This window comes from Thermobia domestica, chromosome 9 (assembly GCF_964235325.1).
Source record: "Thermobia domestica chromosome 9, izTheDome1.hap1.1, whole genome shotgun sequence".
NCBI lineage: Eukaryota > Metazoa > Arthropoda > Insecta > Zygentoma > Lepismatidae > Thermobia > Thermobia domestica.
Window position 1 is genome coordinate 32,938,233 of NC_137462.1, and position 20,924 is coordinate 32,959,156.

Below are 20,924 nucleotides of genomic sequence, written 5' to 3' on the forward strand. Positions count from 1 at the left end.
CTAAGATATTGAAAAAAAATGAAATTTTTGAGTTTTACGTCCCACGGTTATGCTAAAAGAGACTGTGATTATGAGAAATGAATGAAAAGGCGGAATAAAGAAAGTGCGAGGAAACCCACGCAAACGGTGTTTGTCCACCACAAAGTTCACTTGGCGGGAGCAGGGTTTGAACCTGGGACCTCATACACCAGAGGTGAACGCTCTACCACTGAGCTATCGCGGCCCCTTGAATATCGATACACGAATAAAAGGAATTACTCAGAATTCTCTATTGATGAACAAGATAGTACTTTTCAAAATTAATGGGAGAACATTTCATCATGCTTTTTGAGTGTTAAGTAATTATTCCCAAGACATGTTGTTAGGGAATGACTTTTTGTATCTCAGAGAGCCTAAATTGATTTGAATAGGACCGTTTTATTGTTAGTGAGATTTGGAAAACCTCCTAGATTTGCTCTAAGTACTGACAGAGATATTTCAAAGTAATTGTCACCACAAGCTAATAATTTGGTTTGTAACAGAGGCTCAAAATAGTTTACCCCTTCACAAAATAAGTATCGTAATGACGCTGGTGGAAGAACACTTAACGCTCGAGATACCGCGAGCGTAGCGAGCGGAAAAAAAATAGCATGGCTCTGAAGCCTATAATATAATAAGTTGATTGCTGTATTTTAGTATTAAATAGGGAATTTTTGGGGCCCCTGAGACTGGAGGCCCTGGAGCCTGGGCTCCATTGGCTCTGCCCTGAATCCGCTCCTGCTCTTGGGATGCTTAATCGACTACAGAGAACTACTTCTCAGTTTCTAATTAATGCTTCTTATTGTTAGTATAAAACTTCCTATGTTTAGTTCCGCCAAGTCTCTTAGGTTAAGTTCTATTCCCCTAATTTGTTAGGTTAAATTCAGTTCACTTTTGAAACTCCTTTAGGTTGATCTTCCAAAATTCTAACCCCTAGGTTACTAACAACACTGATCCAATATACTCGTAAACTTCTGTTACTCTTTTATTGTTTCTCAACTGGTACACTCAAAAATTCTCTCTTACTATCATACATACCATCATACCATCATACTATACAATAATTAACAACATTTCTCAATTCTATCAAACTCAAAAGTAATAGATCTGTTCTTGAATCAACCCCAACTTTACTACATTTTAGAAGTCAACCTAAAAACTGTCTCTAGCAAGATAAACATCTTTTTATTCCTTTTCTTCTTTTTTGGCTAGTATTTTATTATTTTCTCAATATTACAACCTATTCTTATAAACGCCTATATTTTCTACTCCTAATACTTCTCTACAGTGATCATCGTAAAATTCGGAAAGGGTTGATTTCGACAAATTCCGATTTGAATCGATCATTAAAGAATTAAACGGAACCTATTCTTAGAAAGCTGAATCATTCCCCCCCCCAAAAAAAAAACAAGATCCAGAAATTTACAAACAAGACGAAAACAGAAACGGCTTTCTAAGGAGCTGCTTCAATGATGGTCGTTCAAAAAGCATTCTAAGCAAGAACAACCAATTATAGCAGAAATGGAGGTCAAACGAAAGAGAAACTATTACTCCGGGGACACATTGCACCAGAAGTCACAGAAAGAGAGCATACAAAGACAAGATGATGATTACATGCCACACAAGGAAGACTTCAAAATATAAGCCTTCGATACAGAACTAAAATCACTTATCTAAGAAGCCGTCAACAGAGCGATGATCAGATCATCACTTGAACCACATCTATAATAACAGCTAATGCATTTCTTGAAGATGTCCAGGTGCTTCATAAGGCTCTACTACATTTCACAAATAAACTCCTTCATGAAAAGTTCCATATTCTAACTACCGCAACAGATGGCTAAGAATGGTGTCCAGATTAAGATCGATGTTTATAAATCGTCCAGACGAGAGAACACTCAACAAATGGGAACTTAGTGGAGATGACACAAAGCCCAATCTGAAACTGTCGGTCTCGTCTCGAATATTGACAAAAAATTGTGAGATCACCTACCTTTACTCAAATTTTTCTTTGTTAGGTTAGATTTAAGTTAGTGTGATCCTGACCATTGCCCTTTAAATGGGTGAATCATAGACGTGTACACGGGGAAAAGGGGAACAAATACCACCTCTGATCACACAATTCGGATTCATTATTTATCATCTTTCCATCTTTTTAATTATGCAACTGTATGTTGACAACATATTCCGAAACGAGGTCTCAACTTACCAAGATTAGATTACCACAACATGTATGCATTGAAATTATTCGTAACATAATAGTCAGCTCCAGGGCCCCAAAAGCATGAATCCGCCCCTGCCTAAGAATACATTTTATTTGCATCCTTAATTCTTTACACAAACTGAAAGTGATAGCAACCCATTAGCTTTTCCAATATCAATATTAAATTTCATAGAGCAAAACTGGTATGATATAGGAAGAAATGGATATTTGATATTGCTTTAACATCCCAAGAATAAAGTTGCATTTTAGATCTTTATTCCTCTATTCAAAGCAGAAAGGTTGGTTTCAAAACTGATGGAAAAAGTGGGGGGGGGGGGACTGTTAAAATTAGACAAATCACTTTCTTGATGTGGATTCAGTTCTGCAAGAATATGTTCCACCTTTAACTTTATTCGTCTATAGCAGCCGGAAGGGTAGAAATGCATCACTACTTATGGTTTGATTATTTATAATTAATTTTATAAATAAAAAATGGTATGAGATAACGAGAAATGACTTTTTGATATGGCTTCAGCGTTTCTAGAATATATCTGACCTTATTTCACTTTAAAATCGGTTTCATTAATCAACCCACGTAGTCCTACAACGTGAAACAAAACTCACTTGCTTTTATTGCAAAAGCTTGTGTAAGTGATGCTACTGACTTTTCTTTGAAACTATTAGACAATAAATAATAAATTAGAATCATTCCACTCTTAAACAGACTTTTCTACATCCACGAAATTAGAAAAACTGATGCTTACTGTGCAATAATCTTAATATTCATATTCAATTCAGTAGTTGTGTTTCGAAACATTACACAAAATAATAAATATGTATTTTCAGTTTATTTAGATATTTTCTAATTCATGTGTGGTTAATGTTTTTTTTTCTTCTCACATGTTTTACGTTATAAAATAATACATTATAGACACAACTAATCATAATGTCAACATTTATATTGTTTGTTGGACTAGCAAGTTTAAACATATATTTCTCTAGAGAATTTCTGAACAAAGTGGAAATCTAATCTTGGTAAGTACAGACCTCATTTCGTGATATGTTGTCAACATGCAGTTGCATAATTAAAAAGATGGAAAGATGATAAATAATGAATCCGAATTGTGTGCTGTTTAAAGCACTTTCGATAAACCAAGTGATCAGAGGTGGTATTTGTTCCCCTTTTCCCCGTGCACACGTCTATGATTCACCCATTTAAAGGGCAATGGTCAGGATCACACTAACTTACATCTAACCTAACAAAGAAAAATTTGAGTAAAGGTAGGTGATCTCACAATTTTCTGCCAATATTCGAGACGAGACCGACAGTTTCAGGTTGGGCTTTGTGTCATCTCCACTAAGTTCCCATTTGTTGAGCGTTCTCTTGTCTGGACGATTTATAAACATCGATCTTAATCTGGACACCATTCTTAGCCATCTGTTGCGGTAGTTAGAATATGGAACTCTTCATGAAGGAGTTTATTTGTGAAATGTAGTAGAGCCTTATGAAGCACCTGGACATCTTCAAGAAATGCATTAGTTGTTATTATAGATGTGGTTCAAGTGATGATCTGATCATCACTGTATTGACGGCTTCTTAGATAAGTGATTCTAGTTCTGTATCGAAGGCTTATATTTTGAAGTCTTCCTTGTATGGCATGTAATCATCATCTTCTTTGTATGCTCTCTTTCTGTGATTTCTGGTGCAATGTGTCCCCGGAGTAATAGTTTCTCTTTCGTTTGACCTCCATTTCTGCTTTAATTGGTTGTTCTTGATTAGAATACTTTTTAAACGACTATTATTGAAGCAGCCCCTTAGAAAGCCGTTTCTGTTTTCGTCTTGTTGGTAAATTTCTGGATCAATTATCACTCTGTGTGTTCTGTACAGTTCAAATCTGTTAAGTCAGTCTGTGCATATGCTTGCACCAGTACGGTGACATTTTTACAAGCCATACAGATGGTTTTGCTGAGAGTCCTATGAATGTCTCCACACCTATAACAGACTGTTTGTTCTCGCCATTTCGATAACAGTTTTATCATGCCACATGGGCTTCGAATCACACCCATTGAGGTGCTTGATATGGAGAGTCAGACCGTTGAAGATGAGATGAATGAAGTGATTGAGATCGTTATCTTTATTTGATCGGCAACACATAATTCTTGTGAACATGTGGTATTAGATATTTTGAGTGTGTATGTGAGCCCATATAACATCCGTTGCTGCGTTTGGTGATATTGCACAAGTGAAGGTGTGTTCTTTTTCCTTGATTTTAGTCTAATTGAGTAACTGATCTTGTTTTACGAGGAAGAAGGCTCGAGGGTCGAATTCATAAAACCTGGAAGTTGAAAGTTAGAGCTATCACACATTTCTGAAATTGTAATCACTCCTGTGTAATCGTGTAATGCATTTACGGTGTAAATTTGTTTTAATTCATACGTGTCTTTCTTGGTGCTGGAATTTTCACGAATAGAGTGTTAGATTGGCGGGTATGAAATCTCCGGTTTGACGTCTTGTGGAAAACTAACATCGTAACACAACACAAGTAGATTATGATTACACGTCTAATGTCACACACTTAGTACAGTCTAGTAAATTGACTAAGGTACCCAGACAGTTAGAAGCAGCGGGTCATTGAAAAGGGTAATACGAAATTGCTCAAACAGAGTACCCAATTGCGAGTGATTTTTATTTACGAATTCAAACTGGGTCATTCAGCACAGCAAGCCAAAAAAGAAGAAACCATTAGCAGTGCATTTTGGGTTAGAAATGGCAAATGAACGCACCGTCAAATTTCCTTCAATTGACTCACCGTTTGAAGAGCCTCGTGGGCACCACCAACATTATGTTCGGATGAACTTCTCAGAGACACTATGGAAGTAGATCTTCGAAAAAGTATGTATGCGATTGCACAGAGCTATTCATATGCCATACCACTGTTGTTCGGCTGCTACGTACTATCGGTAAAGTGAAAGAGTAGGATTCATGGATACCACACTCACACTGGTCAACAAGAATCGTTGTCTGGAGGTGTACAGTTCTCTCAGTGTAGGGAATAACTTGGAAGTTTTCCTGCATCGGACTGCTACTTTTGATGGCAGATGGATCTCCCTGTAAATGGTGAGGATAGTTGTGAGAACATCCATAACAGTATCCCAAACCACTTCTCTACTGGCTCCTGTTATGGTGAGTGATATTCATCAGTCTTTCTTCGTCGAGATAAAGCCATGGCTGCAGATGGCTATAGTTCTGAACTCTTTGAAATGCTGCTCAAACTTGCCCGCAAGCATTCATCAATTGTCAACTGTGTCTTCATATTGCACGAAAATTCATATCCACGTGTCGTGCAAAGGACGCTGTAGACAGTTACATGAGTTACAATATAGAAGTCTTCATCATCCACTATTATGCTACTGACATCTCTCCCTCCGCCTAGCAGATCTTCCTGGATTTTGATAATTCCTTAGCAGGGAAGGTCATCCCTGATGATTGGGCCCTGCAATTTGACCTTGAGTAATTGAAAGAAAAGCGTGATGCAACTGACCCAGTTTCCATGCTATCTTCGTTTGGTCAAGCTTCTCAAGAAATGATAAGAGTCGGTTATGTGTAGTCTGTGTAAATGGTGCAATCTATGTATTAAGTCTGCCAATCACATTACTTTCTTCCTGAGTGGTAATATTTTCCGACACCATAACTTCTGCTGGCGTGTTTAACCAAATTAGTTAACTTTTTACTGTCATTTTAAAGATAGACTATTAGTTTTATTATTGTGTATGTGAAATAACTTACGGTTTTCTTATCTTTTTCCACAGACAAAAGTCCAGAATTAGGAGACTTTTACGAAGGAGACATAATTCTTCCTCCAACGAATCCACCAGGAACAAGAGGTTTTGTAGCCAAATACGAAAGGCGGTGGCCAGGTGGAATAGTTCCGTATGTCATAAGTCCATTATTTGGTAAGATTTAATATAGCAACTTATTGTCCAAGCAGGAGTAAACGGATTAGCACCTCAAACACAATAGTTAACTTTACTCTCTCACAAGCAAGCAGAACATCAAAATCTATTTTTTTTAAATAGCCTTTTAGTCCCATCAAAGATGAATGGGCTGTAGAGGGTGATATCTGATCTATAACCTTATGATATTTGTGGACTAGGTCAGTAGTTATGTTACAAGCCGGAAGTAGTTTTAAATTTGTGAATTTTTATTGGGCATAAAACAGATGAGCTTTGATTGCCAAATGTACCGCAAACAATGAAAATCGACTATATGCATTTGAAGGTCACAGGAAGGAAGTTTCCAATTTCATCAACAAATGAGATATGTGTAGAGAAGCTAACGGGAGGGATCAATGGAAGGATACATATATATATGAATTAGTTGCTCGGTCGACTTCTAAAAGAAACGAAGAGCAGAAAGGTGCAGAGAAAAGCATGGCATGGACGTAAGAAACGAACGAAAGAGTGTCAGTTTTCCTTTGTGTATGTGGTGCTGGTGGAGGAAGTGACATCTTACCCATTGTTACTCTGCTCAGCGTGTCAGTTATTAAGTTGGGTTAGAGTAGAAGAAAACTGAGAAGGGTTTGAGTGCTTGAGGTGTTGATAGGGGTTAGCAAGATACTAGTGTTAACTGTGCTGCATTTTATCTGCTCTTCCTTGTTGACTTGGTAGGGCGTTTCTTGTTAGTTTCGTAATTTATTCCATGATTGATTCTTCATGTGCTTGATGTGCTTCCGTGGCTTAGCTTGGTTTTGATTCCTTCCATATTGTCTGAATGTTGATGTTCTAGGAGGAGCCAATGTACTTATGTTCTTTCCAATAGCTGTGCCCTCGAGTATGATCGCCGGAGATCCGCATGTAAAATTGTTTTGAAAAGGTATTTTGCATATCTTGTTCTTAACCTCGCCATCCATGTTTTTTCATGGTTTGTTTCAGAAGGTTGATCATCTTTATAGCTTTCTTCTTTAGTTTGAGTATTTGGGTCTTTAAGTTGAGTCTTTTGTTAAGTGTTATTCCCAGCATATTTGTTTAGAAGAATGAACTTGTTGATGATGTTTATGCATTTTCGGGTTACTTTCTGGGTGCCTTTGCTACTTAGGGAAATCGTAAGCAATTAAGTATTTCCTGGACCTACATCTAGGTACCACTTTACACTAGTCTGAGAATTTGGCTGCTTTCGTCTCTAATCTTTAGAGGATTGTGAGTGAGCTAATTGTACACAGTGTCGTCTATGTAAATCGAGTTTGAGGTACTTTGTGGCTATCGATGTCTCGTTAACGTAGAGTAGATGTAGGAAAGGAGACGTCATTGGCACATGCGGGAATTGTTGTGTGAATTGGAATGACTTAAGATCAGAAATGATTTTAGGCAATTTCCCCCAATTTCAATATATAAGGTGTTAAAGTAGTACTGCAAAAATAGTGGCAACTCTCGTTAAGCACGATAGGAGATTTGCTCCGGGGTAAATTTTGGAGATTCTAAGAGGAAATTCGCCCCCGAGCCATCCTGAAATAATCACAGGTTGAAATACCGATACGTATGTAGAAGTCTTTCAGTAGTCGTCCACGGTGTTCATACCTCACACAGGTTTGCCTACGATGAGGAAGGTTGATAGGTGGTACACATTGACGACTTTTAGTCGACAATATTCGACGTCACTGATCATATACTTCCTCTATATTTGACACCTTCTACTTCGTGTGGAGTCCCTGGCGAACTAACTGTAAAGGTGTTTGCTGTGTACGTACTGAATATTTCTTTGTATCTTTGAACTCTTGTATTAATTTGCACTGGTACTTATTAAAGCCTGATAGAACAATGAATTTATTTGTACGTATCTTTCGTTTTCTCCTTGGACTTAGGCACTTAGCTTATGCACACAGATGCCATCCAGAGTTGCCAAACTGTTCAGCAGAGATTGTCGTACATAACACTTTAAAATTGTCAGTTTTCTCATAAAATTATTGTACTTCCTGTTTCCAGTCTCAGTAGCAATTACTCTTCTTAGTATAATAAGATCACGTATGAAAACAATGTAGCTTAACAATCTGATTGGAAAACGAGATCAGTGTTCAATTTCTTACCAATTATGAGAACTCATCAACTTCAGGTAGCTAGTAGTTTCGTGGCCGAGTTGCTAACTTACGTGGTCCTGCGTTTGATTCCCGGTGCGGGTACTTACATGAGATTGAAACTTTGGTAATATGGTTTATCTCTCATTTTAAACTGCATATCACGTTTCATATAGCGTCGCTGTTGAAAAGGGACAATTAACTCCAATAAGCCAGCCAACCAAGCTCCTAGCTCCTAGTAAAAACTGACATATACAAAGTGTTTCAAAACAACACCGACAACGTTTGGGAGGTGATTCCTGACACCAAGAGAAGACAAAAACTATAGACCAACTTGGGTGCACAAATGCTTCCTTTCGGAGTTATAGGCTGCCGAAAACACGAAAAAATGAATTTTAAGTCGGGTCCAGTCTTCACTTAGGAACTAATATGTGCGGTATCCAAAACTACATGTTTCAGAATTTGTGGTACTTCCGCAACAATTTTTATAGAGGGAGTTTGGCTACGGGGATATAATTTGAAGTACTCACAAACTACCTCTTTAAAAATTGTTGCGGAAATTCCACAGGATTCTGAACCATGTATTTTTGGATGGGACACATTACTTAATAAGTGAAGTCTTGACCCGACTACGGTACGTCCCATAGTTTTGTAGCTACGGACCCTTAAAGTTCATTTTTTCATGTTTTCAGTAGCCTATAACTCCGAAAGGAAGCATTTATGCACCCAGGTTGGTGTATACTTTTAGTCTTATCTTGATGTCAGGAATCAGCTCTCAAACGTTGTCGGTGTTGTTTTGAAACACCCTGTATAGGCAGGACTTTGATCCATAAAATTATTGAAAGCACAATATTAAATTGCTTTTATAATTCTGAATCTCAATACGCGCGAGAAGTACCGTAAAACTACTCTAATTACTGCTCTATTAATTATACTTTCTTTGTGTTAATTACTCTTTGAGATGTCGTTCTTATAGAGCTGAAGCTAGCAGGAAACTTAAACTAAAGAAAGAAAAAAAAATCTTCGTATTGATCAGGATCAGTTCATTTACTCATATTGTATAATAATTTGTAGTAGCATCTTCTGCTCGTTCCTCTCAGTAAACTCTTTCACAGCGCTTTATTGAAGGATGATCATCAGAGTTAAAAATTTCAGCAAATCTTCTCTGACTAAAGACACAGGGACGAATGAGTATAGTAGTTTAAATTTTACCATATGTTGGTGGAAAATCTTTCGGTTGTGAGTTTTGGTGGTGGTGTGGAATCAGGTTATAGCTGATTGCTATGTCCTTTGTGCTGAGAGTTTTAGGTTTAGCTTTCTTCTTCAGAAAATAATGTAACTGAGACTTGTCCGCTTTGTGCGTGGATCCGTATATATGCGCAATAATAGTGAGATTGGAGTCAGATTCAATTGAAGGGTTTTTGCAAGATCTAGTTTCTTCATCATCACATCCGTCCAAATATTCCATTCGTAAGCTTCACTTCTCCTATAGTCTGACGTACTCTGGTACATTTCATTTTAACTTGATGCAAAACTTGACTCCTTAGCTCTTTTTAGCATCTTTTTAAATATTGTCTTTCTGGCACTCCTTACCGTGACTCATAATATTAAGCAACAACTTTCTATATCGAATGAAGTTACCCTTCTAATACTGAATTTATAAAGTTTCCGGAGAAGCCACACTAAACGATTCGGATAGCACGGTAAACTGTAGTTTCTGTTCTGTATAGCGCACTACTATCAGAAACAACCAATCTCAAAACAGAAACTTATTATTTTTTATTATTTTGAAAATTCCTATATTTGTTTGACTTATTAATAGTATTTCACCACTGCAGAAACACAATATTTCAGCATTGATTTGATCTACACGCCTCGTGACATAATTTTTGTCAAATTTAGAGGCGCGCCTTATCTAGAGATGCTTCCGATTATCTTTCCTTACTCATTACTGTAGTCATCAGGAACAGTTTCTACATCCAATATCACAAACTATAGTCACATAACTTGTAACGTAAGTTTAAGGTGTGCCAACTCCAAGGGTGCTCTGGTGCTCAAATCTCCTCCAGAATTTTTGTGGAGATGCTCAGCACACACACAAAAAGACAGTGAAATAAAAACAGGAAGATGAGAAAAGTACAGGAAAATTGTAATATTTGACTGCATTTCTTAGATGATAGTAGGATCCAGTATTTTATAGAGCGTAGAGTATTTTATATACAATTTGAGTAAACTTTATCAGAGATGAAAACACCGGAATTGTGGTGCTCAACATTTTTAAAATTACAGATTGAACGAGCATTTTACCATGCTACTTTCAACTAAAAATTTTCACATGTCTTACATCGTTAATTGTCGGCGTTCAGAATGGATTGACGGGAACTTGGGTTAGAACCCAGAACGTCCCTGGGTACGCCCCCATGCTCATTCAAAAATACGTATTTTCTACTGAAAAGAAAAACGGAAAACAAACACGAAAATATTTTAACTTTCATTCAAAAACACGCAAAACTGCATATTCAGGAGGGTAAATTTTCAAAATTTTCTACGGAGGACTTCCGCACTCTATCACTAAGTTTGGGTGGTATTCCATACCCTGTCTGGTTAAAGCTTCTTCTCTCAGCTATAGGAGGAGTTAGTTTTCTTACTTTCGTTTCTCCGCTCACTTTTGGGTAAGTGAAAATGTTTTTACTTATATCGTGACACGTTTCATATTAGCTTTCTGTCTATCATATTTAGAATACATTTGTTATATAGGTTCCAAAACCCAAATCTCTTTCTGCACGCAATGAATAGCATTTCGTTCAATTTTTAAGTATCTCCATCATTATTAATTATGCATTTCATCAATATGTACTAAATTATCGTATATCACCCTATTAGGTTATTGTACACGAGTTATCATTCATCGCGAGGGAGTCAAAATTATCGCATGATTTAAGATAATTATCGTACATGTTGCCAACGTTATAATTACCATATTGCCTTAATTATCATACATCTGTTGGTAGTGTTGCAAAGTAACTTCCTGTGGCCTTCCAGCGAATATAATATATTTGCATTACTGCAGGATTTTGGGTATATCGTATACGTTCCATAATTTATGAAATAACACTCGTATAGTGCTGATGTGCTGATCACAAGAACATTAGGAGGTATATATTAGTTAACAGGTGTTTGAGACAAGTGAGTCCTATTAATGAATAAACATTTGAATAGAGATAGATTATGATTCAGTTAGCAAGGTCCTGGTGGGGACACTCGGTCGAAAATTTGCAAAAGCTTTTTCAGACCAGTCATTCTGAGTGAGGTTTTCCTGGATTTTCCTCATTAACACCAGACAAATGACGGGATGGCACTAAACACATAGGTTCTAGGCCACAACCTTCCTTCCCTTTCCTTGGATAGTGTGATCACCGAGGGAGATCATCCCTCATACATGACTGGCTAAAATGGCCCTAGATGCCGGTTGACTAAAGTACTATCTAGGCACTAACGACGAGGACTGTAAGTCTCAAGAGTTAATATCATATTCATGTAACGTAAGGAGATGTTTTAATAGGCATATGCGTACTGGAGTATATTAGAGGTTATATGAGATTTCATACATTAGTAATTGATTGGCGATGGAGCGGACAGAAGTCACATCGAGATGCTAATGTTATCTTTTGGTCACATCTACGAGCAATTAATGACTATAATGTAATAACGTGATGTCCGAAAAAGAATGTACATTTTAAAAATATCCTCGGGTTCCTTGATATGATAGAATCCTTTATATACCCAAATCAAGGTAATATATCATAGTTTCTCCTGCCTTACAAGGATTCAATATGGGCGCACTTCGTGATACGGTAGATATCTAGTCGATAGTTTTAGTAGGGTAACAAAATATAGAAATATGTCACCCCGTAGGATTCTCATTGCCAAAAGTGGCAACTATTATATCTTGATAGACATTGGTACGAAGAGCTAGAAAAGTAATGTTGCCAACCTCGGCAATTAGTAGGATGGACGCCATATTGGTTCAAGGATGGCGTAAGTAATGACACATTACGTAATACAAGTTAATTTGAATTTAGTCATATGGGGTATCAAATGAAAGCTTATAATGCATACATGTAAATGAAAATACTTGTATACATTGTTTAAGACATTTTTTGTGTTGTAAGGTCAAGGTTGTTAGGTGACCTTACTGTGTTTTGTTAAAACTTTAAATTGAAAACAATTTCAATCGAATACATTACATGAAAGCGGACTGAAAGTTAACTATAAAACTATAGTTGTGGAACGAAAATAAAGTTTCATTTCTGGATTCTCACAATGCTATGGTCAGTACGATTCTTCATCACTCACTTCAGTTTCTGAGTTTGATAAGTTGTCTTGAGATGCATACTCATTACAGCACACTTGATTTATAACAGCCACATGCTGGAGAGCATGAACGTCTTGCATATTTACATGAACAAGATTATGATTTACATTCTTTTTTGCACTTACAGCTTGTGATACGCAAATACTCTGTAGGAACTGGTGGATGCGTTGTCATAATTGGCACGTACGTTGTCCCATTCGTTTGCCAGCCAAAGTCTGTACATGTTGGAAGCTTTTGATGTTGCTGAAGTGCTCCCTTCCAAACGATCGTTTGATAGTTTGCTTGTTTGACATGCTGACAAAGCATCCTCTTATCTTAATCTTTCTTATCTTAATCTTTCTTATCTTAATAATCTTTCCCTGAAGAAAAAGCTTCAATCTAAGATCATTTATTTTGGCGACAGTGGGTTTGGAGTGGAAAAGGACAACAAAATCCTTGAGCAATTCTTTGAGCAATCAGAAGCCACTTCGTTTTCCAGTTCCACAGATGTCAGTATTTGATAGTTAACTTTATATACTTTCCAAGCTGACTTCTTCCCATGCCTACTTATTTGACTGGTTGTATCACAGCTGTAGTGCTGTGAAATGAAAGTAAAGAGGACCGCATATCACAACATGGCATATCAGATACAATCTTATGGATTGATATTAATCTGGTAGAGTTGCTTCTCGTCATTCATACGCGAGAGCCTAAATTATGCCACACAAGAAGGACGAATACATCTGTATCGTCGTTAGAAAAGAGAAGCGATGTAAATCCTTCATCTAAAGCTTGCTTCCCATGGAACAAATCCTTGTCCCTGCTTCTTCTTGATTTGAATGTAGGCCCGGAATGTCTCCGGCTGCAGAGTGCACTGCTTTACCAGATGAAAGCGCTCCAGTTAGTACTTTGTCGTCTGGTAATCTTTTTGAATGTTTAAGAAGTTTCTCACTGAGAAAGCGAACAAGGCTCTCTTCGTTCTGCGGCAGTGCCATAAAATGCCTTCATGATGCTGGAAGCGGCGTTCCTCTGTCTTGAATAATCCTTCTAATGTGTAAGGCGTTTCGAGATCTAAAGTTTCTTGTACTTGATTTAATAGACGGAGAGACGTGTCTATCAAGAACAACATCAATCCTAGTGCATGTTGCTGAATAATTGAAAAAAAAGTTCAGTGAAAGAATCTGCAAGGTCTCGAAACGTTTTAACACTCTTTGGTTTACTAACCTTATGCACAAGCCATACTATCAATAATCAGTGCTACTGAGCTCTGAAGATCCTTCATGTTTGCATTGGCTGCTGTATCCTTTGTTAGAAGATAAAATAAAACAGCCTTATAACTAATGATAGGTGAAAAATCCAATCTGAACAGGGATGGAGGATATTCAAACAACTCATGTTGTAGGGAAAATCGAAAATCTACATTTGGACATCGGGTTATGTATGTAATTAGTCGCTAATTAACTTGTGTGACAGACTCCAGATGTCTTACTTTTGTCTTACTTCGTTGTGACGTAATGTCTTTGAATGTTTATTGGTTTGATTTTGTTATAGTTTCAAACAGATTAAGTTTCGATTCAGGAAGTAGACGTGTCTTAATGATAGTGTCAATAATTCGTTTGCCATTTTCAAAAGCATTGAGAATGTTATGTGTCTTCCGGACATTGAGTATCTTCCGGGATTACATCTTCTGTTAATATCACTCTCAAATCATTGTTGATATCACAAAACAGTTGAAAGCGCACAAGTTGTTCTTTTATTACTAATACATCAATGATGTCCCTCTCCAGTTGTTTCTTTGGTTGTTCATTGTGGATGAATGGTGTGTGAATGTCAATGTCGAAGATCTGATTTATCGCTTCAGCCAGATGTCTAAGTTCATTGTAACTAAGTTCCTATCGCTGTCTGGCATATTCATTTCGACTAATGTTTATTATGCCATTTGCTACCTTGCAAATCTTGTTGATATGTTCAATGGCTTGATCAGTTGCTATCTTTACAAACGACAACCCCTACTTCTTACTTTTTTGACACCAAAATGACCGTCAGTGAACTCTGCATATACTTCTGGGGCAAAGTGTGGCAAATCTCGCATACATGTAAGGTACACTGGATCCCATCTGGTGTAGATTGTATGGTTATGAGCAGCAATCAAAGGCAATATCTTCTAAAGCTTCTAAGTGTTTGAGCCAGTTTCCCTCACGTTCAGCTCCTATAAAGCTGAGGAATGTATTCACTGCTTCGAAGTAGGGCAACCAAAATCTAAATGTTAACTGATTTACATACTCATCTACAAATTCCTGTAGTTTTGATACAAATGCTGGAATATAGCACGTTAACACCTTCACTGTGCTTCTGACTTGTTCATAATCTCCATTGTTTTGAAAGATGTAGCAATTCTTAATGCGTATTCCTCTACATCATATTCGCATCCTCCAACTGAATTGTTCAAACAGCCCACAAATTCATTAATCAATATATGCCAAATAGCTTCAAAGGTAAGTTTGTGATCTCTGATTGCACGGTTATACATTTTACCTTTTATTATATTTGACGATGTGACTTCTGAGAAAATTCCACTTTCAATCCCACAGTTTTCCAGTTCTGAATCAGCAAACTGATGGCATAGAGCTGACAAGTACACCGGAATCATGTGAAATCCACCACGTCTAATTATCAAGCCACAGGTTTCCTCTTTATCCGACCATACCAACTCATTTGCTTTACAGTGATCCTGATGAAATGTTACGACAGTGTGCTGCTGACTCAAATGTGAAATCAACTTACATCTCATTATAGCTGTCTAAACCGTATCACAATCTGAACCTAGTGCTGGCAGAATTGGACAAAACCCAACGTTAGTGACTGTAGTGTCATCTTCGCTAAAACATGAAAGAAATTAATTTAACGTTTTGGTATTGCACTTTCATCTTCATTGGCCTCAAATGGTTCTGTATTATATATTTTCTTAGTTTCTAATGCATTATAGATTTTTCAATCTTTAATTTTCTATCCACACATGTCACTATATAAATTAAAGTATTATATGAATTTTGGATCCGCCATTTTTAATCCAATATGGCGACCAACACACCTAATTGTTATGTTGGCAACAATACTTTTCTAAGTCTTAGATGCAATGACTTACAGAAAATAGCTGTTGCTTCTTTTGGCAATGAATTTCCTACGGATTCATTTTCTGTGCAACTTTATCAATTTTGTTCCCCTACTATCTATTTCTTCCCATGTACGAATCAATATGTTTCTTGTAACGGTAGCAAAGGCTTCTGTGACCCTTTTTGCCTTTGCATAACCAGTTTCCATGAGTTATGTGTGCCAACGCTTAATGGAGTTCTTGCCAGGTATATCGACCCCGAACTGTTGCCGAAAGTTACGTTGAACTGTGGTAACGGACGTTGTCTTTGCGTATTCCCCAGCACAAAGTGCATTCTGTTGTTGTGTGGGGGCTATCTTGAGAAAAAATGTGACAGGTATTTCAATCAAAACTTTGAATGTGTAATAGTAATCCCTCTCCACATACCGGGCACCTAGTACAATATTTTTTGGACATCCGGTAATTTTGAAGTATGGAACAGATTAATTGAAAATCTGTTATTTTATATTGGAACATCCAATTAGGGTTCAAAATTTTCATGATACAAGCAATGATTTTGGAACAAATTAGTCTCGCATGTCGTTATACTGTATTATTAATGAAAGTCTTACTTCATCTTTGAAATAGAAAAAAAAAAACCTTTAAATAGTGTGAGTGTTTTAGTTTTTCTTACGTATAAAACGGCATGCCTGTTGTACTGTATGGTTGCGAAACATGTCGCTTACTCTAAGGGAAGAATGCAAATGAAGTATTTGAGAATAAAATCCTGAGATGCAAGAGGAACGGAAATAGCGGAAACTTCGTAATGAGAAATTGCATAATTTATACCGTTTACCAAACATTGTTAGGGGCATCAAATTTAGCAGGTTCATGTGGACAGGTCATGGAAGAAAATCGGAACTTTCCAAAGTTTTAACTGGAAGTTCAATCGAGAAACGACCATTAGGAAGATCTAGGTGCAGATAGGACGACAATATTAAGATGGATCTCGCAGAAATAAGAATACAAAGTAGAAATGGCTCTAATTGGCTAAGAACAGAAGTCAATGTAGAGCTTTTGTGAATGCAGCATAAACCTTCGGGTTCTATAGACCATAAAGTTAGTCAGTGTTAAGTTTAAATACGACAGTCAGAATAAAAGCTACAAATAAATTTGCATTTATGAATGAATGTATACTGATTGTTGAAGAGGTGAGTATTAACATCACCAACACCCTCTTATACCCCAAGTATCTGACAGTATTAACATGACCAATATATTTTTAGGTTTAATCAAAAAGTCTGTCAACTCCGAAGACACTTTTCACCTAAAAAATCATTTTTAACCTAAATAAGTCGTAACCTAAATAAGTCATCATATATTTCCATTTATGGGATTAATAACTACGGTTATTTTTCAAGATGTTAACGTCTTGATTCCATTAACAAACTCGCTCCAGATAATCACTCTAGCTGTCTATTGTAATAAATAAAATAAAACATTAGTTTTCGTTCAAGAGTTATTGTCTGGAGTAATAGACGCACGAGCGAACAGATATACTGACAATTCAATCATATAAATCTCACTTCATGATCCTAATAAAATTAGGACAGACATTGAAAAGAAACAATATTGTTTCAATTGAATAGAAATACCTTTTAGATCTAGAGCTATACTATCCAGTTGGCTCATGTCCTTTAATACTAATAACATTAGGTCTATAATCTTTGCTGTTGGATTCCCAGTAGCTTGTAATTCTTTTGAAGAAGTTATTATCACAACAAACCATAAACTCGTGTTATCTGCACGCTTACGCAATTGGAAAACAATAATAAATGTTTACACACTTCATCTTATACAAGTGTGTATTTTAACGATACTTAAAAATAATTGGTTAAAAAGAAAGGCATAGTTTAGATTTGCATTTTGTAACTATACTGTGCTGCCTTCAAACACAATTGGATATTTATCTAACATTTAGATAAATAAAGTACTGTGATCTGCATATAGTCCACATGGGCTCAACAGATGCCAGAATTCTACTCATGTAATTGTCAGAAAATGCATATGCTCAGATAACATAACCAATTTCGTGAAGCATTACAGGCATAGGCGTCTCTGGCAAGTTAAAATTGGGGGACGACTAGAATGCTAATAGATCCCAACTGAATTTACTCCAGAATTATAAGCAAATAGTAATTTACTTGAATTATGAGCTAACTGGATCCTCATACTGCCTTTACCAATACAATCGATATGTTAATCATGGCGTATTTCCGCCAGTATTTGTTGTTAGTTTGTTTCCAAAGTCATGAGCTGAATACGGAACTTAGAATTTGGATTATATTTTACATTGACTTATGAATATTATAATGAAAGAGAGAATTACATTTTTTTTTTTAAGTTTCCGAGAGAGTGAACTTTGAAGTTCAGATCGATCAATGATGACTAAGGGAGGGAAACTTATTTGTGTGAAAATAAAGCGGAACATCCACCAACCTCTGTACGTACCAGAAGTATTGTTTGAAACCAAAAATGTGAGTTTTAGATTCTTGCACTTAGGTTTAGTGCAGAAGTGATAAAGTCACTTAACTCACACATTCACCATAATTTTCTTCCATTATTGCCACAAATTGAAGTTTACATACAATATGATTTTTAGGTAACTCCTTCGCTTTGACATAGGAATTATACTCTTAATATTATCCATTAATTTATTCTTTCTCTACCTTCCTTGTTTTCCTTCTACCATACCTACTACATGTCATTCGGAATATAATTTATTCTCCAACAGTGTCTTAATATCTTTTTACTTACTTCCATTTATATTCTTTTTACTCATTATTCACAATGTACCTCATTGGTTCATTGTTCAAATTTTACGTTCACCTCAAAGTACAAATTTCTAGAATTCGAGTGTCTTGGGTTTCCTTTTTGTAATGCGTTTCTGCTTCTTACAATGCAATGCTATTTATTCCTGTCCTTTCTGTGATTCTTTATTCAGTGACTCACATAGTATGCTTTTCATCTCAATCATCACATTCTTCTTAAGGACTTTTTGAAACCATTTTCCCCGCCGTTTCTATTTAAAGTTTACGTTTTATAAATACGTCAATAATACTATGTAGGTATTGTAATAGGCACCTAATCTACTGTCTTGCTCAAACGTTTATCACAGCCTCAATCATTTACTCATTACTGCTTTAATCTTTTCCATATTTATTTTCATCTCATTATTTTCAGAGCCTTTTCTTAAGTTCTCTGGCATCATATTAACTTTCGATGCAGATATTGCGGTAACGACCATTTCATCATTAGTCCTTTTACCTCCTATAATCAATGTTTCCCAATCAAACTTTTATTCGATACTCTTCTAGATAGTATTCGTAAATAATGTTAATGGGAGATGAAATTTTTACCAAATACCTCTTCCCATTTCGTTATCCTATATCATTTCCAGTATTCCAACTTCAAATACTTGGTTCATATATAAGGTTTTTCGAATCTTTGAGCTTTTATCCTAAACTTTCTTAGTATCTGTATTCGACTCACATACTGGAGTTCTATGTTCTGTGATACACATCGAGAGAGACTGCAGTGGCAAAGCAAATGAAATATTATATTCAGTGACGAACACAGTGATGGATCTGTGCTTGTACATAAACTTGCAAATGAACAGAAAAATCCATGTGTGTGTCCACTTATTATATAAGACCCACACTAGATTTTCTGGCAATTATTAAGAAAGGGACGATAAATAAGCTACATATCCACTTTTCTTAAGAGGAATATCACTTGTGTTGTACCTTCGTAGTATTGCCAATGCTATCCTCGAAGCTTATCTGGATATTTATCTTCAATAGCACAAGCGCGTTTTCATACTGACAAGTGAACTTTTCACCCTCCACCCGGAACATTCCTTCGCTGAGGAGGCGCGGTGGCTCAGTGGTAGAGCGTTCACCTTCGGTGCTTGAGGTCCCTGGTTCGATCCTAGCTCGCGCCGTATGGACTTTGTGGTGGACAAACACCGTGCTCGTGGGTTTTCTAGGGGTTTTCCCGTTTCCTCCCACTTTCTTCATCCACTATTTCATTCATTTCCCATCATCATTGTCTCCTTTAGCCTAACCGGCATAACAGTGGGACGTAAAACTAAAGATTTCATTTCATCCCTTCCCTGGCTTGCTAAATTTTCGGACCTAGTCCTTATCGGGCACTGTGGGACATTATGGGATGGCACCTGACCGCCAGTCAAGTTCACAATGACCATTTCCTAGACAGACATACAGCATATGTACGACCAGCTATGTATCTGAGCTGTTCCTTACGTGGCTGCTCGGAGTAGTTATATGTAGTATTAAGGCAAGTATTGTACGTTTTTGAACAGTCTGTATAATATGTTCAGGACGTTTCATCGATGCCATGATTGGAAACAGTACCATATACAATCACTTTCTTCTTGTGAACAACTTTGAGCCAATGTTCTTAAGTGCATTTGCAGCAATGTAGTTCTGTAGTCCTCACCCAAAATCCTGACTCTGTGAAAGAAGTCTTATGATGGCACTCTTGATTTGATTACACATTTCGAATGTTTCTTTTCGCTTCTCCTGTATTCTTAATGAAGTGGTGTAGGGGTGTAGTGATGTTGTCTACTTTTTCGTCCTTAATTTCGCTAAATGTATTTGAACTTCTCCCTTACCATCCCAATTCCTTTGCCATCCTCATTTATTTCATTTTCCGTTTTAATATCTAAGATAGAATATTTATTCTTGGTATCATCCGGTTCCTCAATGTATTCTTTCCATCTTTCTGAAGCTGCAATTTTCTCATTAAAAGTTCATTTATATCATTAGTTTCTATATTGTCATAGTAGTTTATCTTTTCAACCTTGTATTTCCATGAAATTTACCTTCTTATAGATTATTAAAATTTCTCTATCCTTCTTAATTTCTCTTGTCACCTTTACTTCTGTTGTATATTCTTCTGTCTTTGTAGGTTCTTTATTAATTCTCAGATCAACTTTCTGTACATATTTTTCCCCTTCTCTGGTTGTTTTTCATGAAATCCAATCGTTCCAGGTTAAGCAATGACGAAAGTGTATGACTGAAACCGGGACTACTTTGATTAATCAGAAATGTAGCTGTATATATGTTTCCTTGAAAGTTTCACACGTCAAATGGATAATTCAATCAC

The 20,924-nt window shown here is 36.6% G+C and overlaps 1 protein-coding gene across 1 annotated transcript in view; it reads left to right on the forward strand.

Annotated features, from left to right (window-relative positions):
• LOC145694535 (zinc metalloproteinase nas-4-like) overlaps nt 1–20,924 on the forward strand; it is a 132,516-nt gene that overhangs the window by 89,665 nt on the left and 21,927 nt on the right. The window contains exon 2 of the mRNA XM_081770850.1: nt 6,032–6,175. Coding sequence (XP_081626976.1) covers nt 6,032–6,175 — 144 coding nt within the window. The remainder of the gene's footprint in view (nt 1–6,031; nt 6,176–20,924) is intronic.